The sequence below is a fragment of the Oncorhynchus masou genome, chromosome 8, assembly GCF_036934945.1.
Source record: "Oncorhynchus masou masou isolate Uvic2021 chromosome 8, UVic_Omas_1.1, whole genome shotgun sequence".
In the NCBI taxonomy this organism is placed as follows: Eukaryota; Metazoa; Chordata; class Actinopteri; order Salmoniformes; family Salmonidae; genus Oncorhynchus; species Oncorhynchus masou.
In genome coordinates, this window is record NC_088219.1 from 34,900,438 (window position 1) to 34,909,723 (window position 9,286).

At 43.7% G+C, this 9,286-nt stretch overlaps 1 protein-coding gene across 1 annotated transcript in view; it reads left to right on the forward strand.

Annotated features, from left to right (window-relative positions):
* The first annotated feature begins 1,217 nt into the window (after positions 1-1,217).
* The window catches only part of LOC135543808 (fibrinogen C domain-containing protein 1-like), a 63,757-nt gene continuing 55,688 nt past the window's right edge, over positions 1,218-9,286 (forward strand). The window contains exon 1 of the mRNA XM_064971142.1: positions 1,218-1,694. Within this exon, the coding sequence (XP_064827214.1) occupies positions 1,218-1,694 (477 nt within the window). The remainder of the gene's footprint in view (positions 1,695-9,286) is intronic.

Here is a 9,286-nt window from a genome sequence, read left to right on the forward strand (position 1 = left end):
TTAAATTTTTCTGAAAATCTCCATTTTGATTTACACTGGAAGTATGATAGATAATGACAATCTTAAATCTTCAATGTGGCGGTTGTAGACAATTGTACTAACTATACTGAACAGAAATATACAGTGCCTTGCGAAAGTGGGGTGAATACATTCAAGCTGGGATTTCTGACTTCCTGTTTTGATTTCAACTCAGGATTTTGCCTGCCAATATGAGTTCTGTTATGCTCACAGACATCATTCAAACACTTGTAGAAACTTTAGAGTGTTTTCTATCCAATACTAATAATAACATGCATATATTAGAAAATGAGACTGAGGAGCAGGCCGTTTACTTTAGGCACCGTGTTCATCCAAGCTACTCAATACTGCCCCCCAGCCATAAAAAGTTAATGTGAAGGTGGATATAGGGAGATATGAGTCATTAATTGTGAAATGGTAGAGTATGACACACTGCTCTCTCCTCTATCTACTCTATACACAGATGATAATGGCAATGTATCGCTGAGTGACAAGATGGCTCCCGATTGTGAAAGCTTTTTTTAGTTTTGGTTAATGACACCATGGCAGTGTCAGAATTTTCTCATTTTCTCTATATTTCTTGCATATTCTTGCATTCTCTCTCCTCTCCAACACTTTATCTCTCTATCTTCATCTGTATCTCTTACTCACTTATTTCTGTCTCACACTCTCCCTTTCACTGCCTCTCTCACACTTTCTCTCTCTCCCATGCTCTCTCTCCCCTTCTCTCTCCTCTCTCTCTGAAGTGGGAGTGAGAATTGAACCTGGCTCCCTGCTGTGTTTCATCCCCAGAGGTGTTTTAAACTGGGACTCTTTTCAACATTCTCTTCAATAAGCTACTTATCTCTTTTCTTCTCTTCAAAAACGACACATGTTGCAGAAAACATGTCTTATATCGAGCTTCTTCCAACTTTCAGACTTCCGATGTGTGCGTTTTGTTGCAGATTAGGTTTTGAGACAGGAGTAGTTTATGGTGGTTAATGAGATATAGGAGAGAGAAATTTCTCCCGAACAAAAACAATTTGATTAAGGACGAGTTGTGAAATGCGACACCTTTAAAATATGAAAAACCTGTAAACACCGCTAATATTCAATTAGAGGTCACCAAATGACGAAGCTACAGACATATCCAGAAAGATTCTGAAAATAATGTTGTTCTAACATTCCACTTTTCTTTTTGTCCCTGCCTTCCATAGAGGATGAGCTGCAGCTACCTTCTGTGCACCATCCTCCTGTTCGTAGCTGTCCTACTCGCAGTCACGGTAACCGGCACCATCCTCTTCATGAACCACAACCAGGCCCCGCCCATGTCCGACGGCCCTCCCCACATCTCCACCAATCAGGACGAGGCCAACGCCCTGGTCACCGTGGAAAGGGGCGATGGCTCGCGCATCAACATATTTATTGACCCCAACTGTCCTGACTACAATGGGAACTTCCTGCGCCTGGAGGGGGTGCAGACATCGCTGCTCCACTCGCTGACTGACCACGACGCTGACCTGAAGTCCGTCAAAGGTCAGGACCGGGCACTGCTGGTCAATCTAGCTGAAGAGGTGGCCAAACTGTCGGCCCATGCTGGTCAGCTGAAAATGGACTACGAGTCTCTGAGACGAGGCCAGGGGAGTTTGGGACAGGACCTGAACACATTGCAGACAGAGCAAGGACGTCTCATACAGGTGAGGTACTACACGCTACAGACATGTTGCTTAAAAATACTGAAACACACTCGACACTAGTCTGAGACAAGAGTCTCAGAGACGAGGACAGGGGAGTTTGGGTCAGGTCCTGAACACTGAAGACAGAGCAACACTGTAAAATGAATCTAGTTGATTCAACTAATTATCATTTAGTCACTGGTTCCACAGCCTTTTTTCATTTACTAAACTTTTCAGTCAAAGTGTAACCTGAACTAAACATTTTACATTTTACTTGAGTAAATGTAGGTTAGGGACACACACATGTTCAATTACTGCTTTTAACATACAATATTTTCAACATGTTGTGTATGTTCATTTATACAGTAAATGTCCCTACCTGGGATTTGAATTCATAACCTTGTGGTTTATTACATTCCGCTCCACCGTGTCTGTGTCAATGACAGATTCCACCTGTATTCCTATACTTCAAAGTAAATCAAAGCTCTGCTAAAAGCACACTAAAAGCACACTCAAGAAATACTGTAGTCAACAGACACTAATAAACAGCCCAAAACACACTCTGTGACACACTTGATTTGACACACGTATGCGCACCCTGACTAAACTACTCTGGGGCAGGACCTGAACACAGCAGGGCGGACTCATACAGTTAAGATACGACACAATACAGTGCAGACAGGGTTTACAGTACTGGATATTTGTCTCTGTCTGATGCTGCTTGACTGACAGCCTGTATGAAAGGGCTCAGGAAGTGGGTTAGACAGAGTGAGTGTTGACTGACAGTCTCTCCCCTCTACCTAACACACGTTTGGTCATTTGGGATGTAACCTGAGAGTGTGAGAAAATGTGTACTTGTCGAGCTGAAGAAACCTATTACCAAGCACTGGGAAAAGATATCTGACAAATGTTCCATATTTTCCATGGATTTGTTCAACTGAGCCTTTCATTAAACTACACACAGAATCTACATGTTTTCACAAAGCTTTCCCTCCTGCACTTCTCCCGTTCTCTCGCTTCTCCCCTTCTCGTCTTATTCTCTCACAAAGCCATGATGACGCACACTGAGTTCTACGTTCGCTACATACTTCAGCCGTGGTTGAAGTCGTTTGTGGTGAAGTCAAAATGAGGGTTGTTGTGCAAAACAAAGTCATCAACGGTTAGATCATCTCTAACCAATCAGAGTAGCGAAGCCTACGGCACATTTTCAAAGAGCTGCTTTACCTCCGGGGCAAGGAGTTTGGGTAGCCAGGCAAACGATTCCCTTGCCACGCTCCCTTTCATTCTGTTCGCTACCCCTTTTCTGCTCATTCTCTCGTTAACACACAAAACAAGAGAGAATGAAAAAGAAAGTAACGAAGAGAGGGGGAACAGAGAGGATTCTTCCTCCTGAGCAGACGCTGCAGGAGCCTGTATACTGTGCTATTTAGGAAGTGAAACCAAGACATGGATTAGTGAGAAGCTTCCTGAACCTGTTGGCGTTCTGTTCCTCTGGCTGTTCAAACAGAGCTGGAAAAGGGCCTTCTCTTTATCAAAGACCACATTCAAACCAGACCAGGAACACCGAACACAGGCAGTGGATGGAGAAGGGGCGGGGGTTGGTGGGGATGGGGGGTGATCAAAGCTGTGTTTAAAACAAAGACACGCAGGAGAGGGCTTTGCGTTGTGGAAGTATCACTCCCAGTAAGCCATTTTATTTTAGGAGGAAGAGGGGCTGTGAGGGGAGGTAGTGAATCTCTGAGTCGACTCGGGGAAAAATCTGTCGATGTGCCATTGAGCAAGGTACTTAACCCTAATTGTGCATGTATGTCGCTCTGATTAAGAGCGTCTGTTCTAATAGAGCGTCTGGTCCTGGTCAGTCCCTGGATGGGAGACCAGATGCTGCTGGAAGTGGCGTTGGAGGGCCAGTAGGAGGCACTCTTTCCTCTGGTCTAAAATATATCCCAATGCCCCAGGGCAGTGATTGGGGACACTGCTCTGTGTAGGGTGCCGTCTTTCGGATGGGACGTTAAATGGTTGTCCTGCCTCTCTGAGGTCATTAAAGATCCCATGGAACTTATCGTAAGAGTAGGGGTGTTAACCCCGGTGTCCTGGCTAAATTCCCAATCTTGCCCTCAAACCATCATGGTCACCTAATAATCCGCAGTTTACGATTGGCTCATTCATCCCCCTCCTCTCTCCTGTAACTATTCCCCAGGTCGTTGCTGTTAATGAGAACGTGTTCTCAGTCAACTTACCTGGAAAAATAACGGATAAATAAAAATTTCAATAAATAATAAAATGTGAGTGTATTATATCTGTAAGCTAACAGAGCTGGGAGACTCCATCTTGTCATTTCCAGGGCCATCTTCTCATTTACACTAGCTAACCAAGGAATGGAAAAAGACCTACAGGAAGCGAAATGCAGATTCTTCCAGTGCTACAAAACAATATGTTTCTATTAAAGTCCCCTATTTACAGTGCCTTCGGAAAGTATTTATACCCCTTGACTCAGTGATTCCCAAACTCTGTCCTCGGGACCCCAAGGGGTGCAAGTTTTGGCTTTTGCCCTTAACACTAAACAGCTTATTCAAATAATCAAAGCTTGATGATTTGTTGATCATTTGAATCAGCTGTGTAGTTCTGAAGTAAAAACCAAAATGCGCACCCCTTGGGGTCCTGAGGGCCGAGTTTCATAAACTTTGACTTGACTTATTTCACGTTCTTGTGTTGCAGCTTGAATTCAAAAGGGATTACATTTATATTTTTGTCTCACGCATCTACACACAATACACCGTAATGTGGAAACCTAGTTTTTGAAATTTTACCAAATTTATTAAAACACATAAATATCTCACTTACATAAGTATTCACACCCCGAGTCAACACTTTGTAGATGAACCTTTGGCGGCGATTACAGCGTTGTCTCGGGTTTTTGGATGTTTTTAGTCTGAGCCCTGATCATGAGGAGGCCCGAGAGATGATCATGATGGCGCCGACAGAGATGGTCACCTCGCTTCAGGTCCTTAGGAAACTATTCAGAAATGTGTTTTTTTATGTGTTATTTCTTACATTGTTAGTGAGCCCAGAAAATCTCAAGTGTTATTACATACAGCCGGGAAGAACGATTGGATATAAAAGCAATGGCAACATACCAACATTACGAGCAGGAAAATGACTATCCCAATGCGGATCCTTTGTTCGGACCTCCACGCTGGACATGGGATCTTATCCCAGAGCCGACTCAAAACACAGGAGAGGCAGACGGAGTGGCCTACTGGTCAGACTTAGAAGGCAAGCACACCATTCAGCACACCATTCAGCACACCATTCAGCACACCATTCAGCATATTACGCTCGAGACAAAAAGAAAACCAGCCCCGTCGCAGACATCGAGTTCTTGCTCCGAGACAAATTAAAAAACTTATTTGCTCGCTTTGAGAACAATACAGTGCCACTGGCATGGCCCTCTACCAAAGCCTGTGGGCTCTCCTTCTCCATTGCCAACGTGAGTAAAACATTTAAACGTGTTAACCCTCGCCTCCAACTCAATCATCAAGTTTGCAGATGACACCAGAGTGGTAGGCTTGATTACGAACAACGATGAGATGGCCTACAGGGAGGAGGTGAGGGCCCTTGGAGTGTTGTGTCAGGAAAATAACCTCTCACTCAACGTCAACAAAATGAAGGAGATGATCGTGGACTTCAGAAAACAGCAGAGGGAGCATTCCCCCATCCACATCGACGGGCCAGTAGTGGAGAAGGTGTAGAGTGTTAAGCTCCTCGGCGTACACATCATGGACAAACTGAAATGGTCTCCATCCACTGCCTGTTCACCCCCGCTATCATCCAGAAGGCGAGGTCAGTACAAAGCGTGTGACTGAAAAACAGCTTCTATCTCAAGGCCATCAGACTGTTAAACAGCCATCACTAACATAGAGTGGCTGCTGCCAACAAACAGACTCAAATCACTGGCCACCTTAATCATTTGAATAAATGGATTTGATAAAGCTATCACTAGTAACACTTTAAATAAAGCCACTTTATTAATAATGTCTACATATCCTACATTACTCATCTCCTATGCATATACTGTATTCAATACTATCTACTGCATCTTGCCTATGCCGCATTGCCATCGCTCATTCATATATTTATATGTAAATGTTCTTATTCATCCCTTTACATTTGTGTGTAAGGTAGTCGTTGTGAAAGTTTTAGTTTACTTGTTAGATATTACTGCACTGTTGGAACTAGAAGCACCAGCATTTCACATTAACATCTGCTTACCGTGTGTATGTGACCAGTACAATTTGATTTGATTGTGTCTGTCTGTACAGCTTTGAACATCTGGATTTGGGGATTTTCTCCCATTCTTCCTTACACATTTTTGCACGCTTTGTTAAGTTAGATGGGGAGTAGGAGTGAACAGCAATCTTCAAGTCTTTCCACAGATTGTCAATGAGATTCAAGTCTGGGCTTTGGCTGGGCCAATCAAGGACTTTCACATTATTGTTCTGAAGCCTTTACAGAGTTGCTTTGGCTGTATGCTTGGGGTCATTGTCCTGTTGGAACGAAAATATTCACCCCAGTCTAAGGTCGTTTGCACTCTGAAGCAGGTTCTCATCAAGGATATTCCTGTATTTGGCTCCATACATCGTTTCCTCTATCTTTACACTTCTCCCAGTCCCTGCCACTGAAAAGCATCCCCATAGCATGATGCTGCCACCACCTCATCAGGCCACATAATATATGCCTTATGATCTCAGAGACTTTCACGTGCCTTTTTGCAAAACTCCAGGAATGCTGTCATGTGCTTCCATCTGGCCACTCTCACATGAAGCCCAGATTTCAAAATTGCTGTAGAGACTGTTGCCCTTCTGGCAGGTTCGTCCATCTCAGCCAAGGAACTCTGTAGTTCTGTTAGTGTAGTCATTGGGTTGATGGTCACCTCCCTTACCAAGGTCCTTCTTGCCCGGTTGCTCAGTTTGGTCAGATGGCCAGATCTAGACAGAGTCTGGGTTTTTCCATATCTTTTGAATTTCCCAATGATGGAAACCAGTGTGCTCTTGGACTTCATGGTGTAGTTTCTGCTCTTACATGCATTGTCAACTGTGGGACCTTTATAGACAGGTGTGTTTCTTTCTAAATCATGTCCAAACAATTGAACTGGCCACAGGTGGACTCAAGGATGATGTATGTACCTGAACTCAATTTGGAGTGTCATAGCAAAGGGGTGTGTAATCAAGATATGTCTGTATTTCATTTTAAATACATTTGCAAAAAAATTGAAAACATGTTTTCACTTTGTCATTATGGTGTATTGTGTGTAGGTGGGTGAAAGAAAACATATATATATATATACTGAATCGATTCTGAATTTAGGCTGTAACAAAATGTTTGAACGTCAAGTGGTATGAATACTTTCTGAAAGCACTATAGGCGACTTTGAGAGGTTCTGGACCGGTTGCATCCATTCTTTTTTGTGTACAGAGCACTCTGTGAACAGTGCAACAATTGCTGTGCACTCCTTGACAGGTCTAGTTGTCCTGCTTCACATACCTCTCTCTGCTCTGAGCTGAGATACAGTATGTGAAATCGGACACCTAATTTGAATATTTTCGGGACGATCCTGGACAAAGGATTGATTTCCGCTGGCTGTGAACCTTGATGCTCTGCTTGTAATACTGTATATGAAACGGGAGAACCTAGCGATTGCAGCAAAAAGCAGTCTTATCTCACTGAAATGTTCTCAGATGGATTTAGAGCTCTCAATATCAAAGAATAAAACATAATTTAATAGAATTTAAACAAGACCACTTTTTCTTAGTCACTTTGGGCTTATTGCTGAAGTTGTAACGAGCCAGAAGGCATTTGAATGGCGTCTCTGCGTCGCTCAGAGGACGCTGGGCAGAACATTCTCTGTCATCAGTTCAATGAAATGGTGCCAATTTTGTACTGTCAGTAAGTATAATTGCTGCTATATTTAGAAAGCATTTCAATCATTTCAAGCCCTATTCCCCCACTTTTGTTGAATAGGAAAAAAGAATATATGATTTGTCATGTTTTCATATTTCTATTATGTTTTAGCACAAATTACTTGCTGTTTGGGGTCCCAATGCAAACATTCTCATATTTCTGCAGATTCTCACAGTATAACGTGTGTTGAAGATCGACAAATGCTGTTTCTATCTGGCTACAGACCTAGTCTACAAAATACACTGTGTTTCCCATTTCCTTGTCTAAATACTAAAAACATGAAGGCCAAATGGAATCTGCAGAGGACAAAAGCCTCTTCTTAAGTCCCTCTAAGTCAATTTAAATGGTGTTTGTTTAAAAAAATGATATCCCTGCAGTTTGAGCTTGGTACAAGTCATATCAGCTCCAGTCAAACAGCCCCAGCTTTAGCCATGCAGAACTCAGGGGGGGGAGTGGGATAGAGAAAGCAAGAGAGAGAGCGTTGATTGAGAGAGAAAACATAGACAGCATAGATGTATAGAAAGGGAGAAAGAGAGAGATAGAGAGGAAAAAGAGAGAAAGCATATAGAGAAAGAGCTAGACTGAAAAGAGCGAGACCAAGATGGTAGCAACGAGCGTCTAGCGGGGGCTAAGTGGAGGTGGCGGCGACGGAGACGTCCTGGTAGCAGAGCAGAGCCACAACCCTGTGTGATTGATTTCCTCCCTCAGATGAGGCGAACGCAGGCCACTCGCTGCTCTGTGGTTTATGTGCGTGCAGACGCTGTTCCCCCCACCTGACACTTCAGTATAACTGTCTGATCTATGACTATCTGATCCCTGGCCCGTGTCCAGGGACAAGATTTATGGTGCCACGGTTAGTAATGGCCCTGACTGCATGCAACACGGGGAGCCCCAGGAGAATGGTTCCAACCCACGACACAGTAAAGAACTGTCCCAGAATGACCCAGAGGTGTGGGAAGGACGAAGGATCTGATTGGACAGGTATATAGACCATCTCAAAGTTAGGGTGTGTGTGTGTCACTTTGATGGACAGACTCATTTCTTTGGATTTTTCTTACACACACATAGATTGTAGATATACTTATTCCTCAAGAAATCACTAATTTCATGCCCTCGAGCTAGTATTACCTTTCAAGCACACTTACATCTGATCTCATAACATCCTTGCATAAGACAAACAGTAACTCTTTTTCACACACACACAGACAGACGCACGCACACTTATGACGCATACACACATCGGGCACTACTGAAATCGCATTACACGGCCACAGGGTCTCTACACACCCACTAAGGATATGACCCATTTTACGCTGAGGAGAGAGGGAGCACAGGGAATTTGGTTTTTGTATGTGCTTCTGTATACCTGGTGTGTGTGTGTGTGTGTGTGTGTGTGTGTGTGTGTGTGTGTGTGTGTGTGTGTGTGTGTGTGTGTGTGTGTGTGTGTGTGTGTGTGTGTGTGTGTGTGTGTGTGTGTGTGTGTGTGTGTGTGTGTGTGTGTGTGTGTGCGTGCGTGCATGTGTCTAGGAGTGCATCTTTACGAGTGAATGATAGGATGAGTCACCAAATTCCCCTGATTTCATGGAGTTCCTTGTGTGAGAGAGATGGAGGGGGAGATATAGGGGATCTAGGGGAAGAGAGAAGGGGGTAAAGAG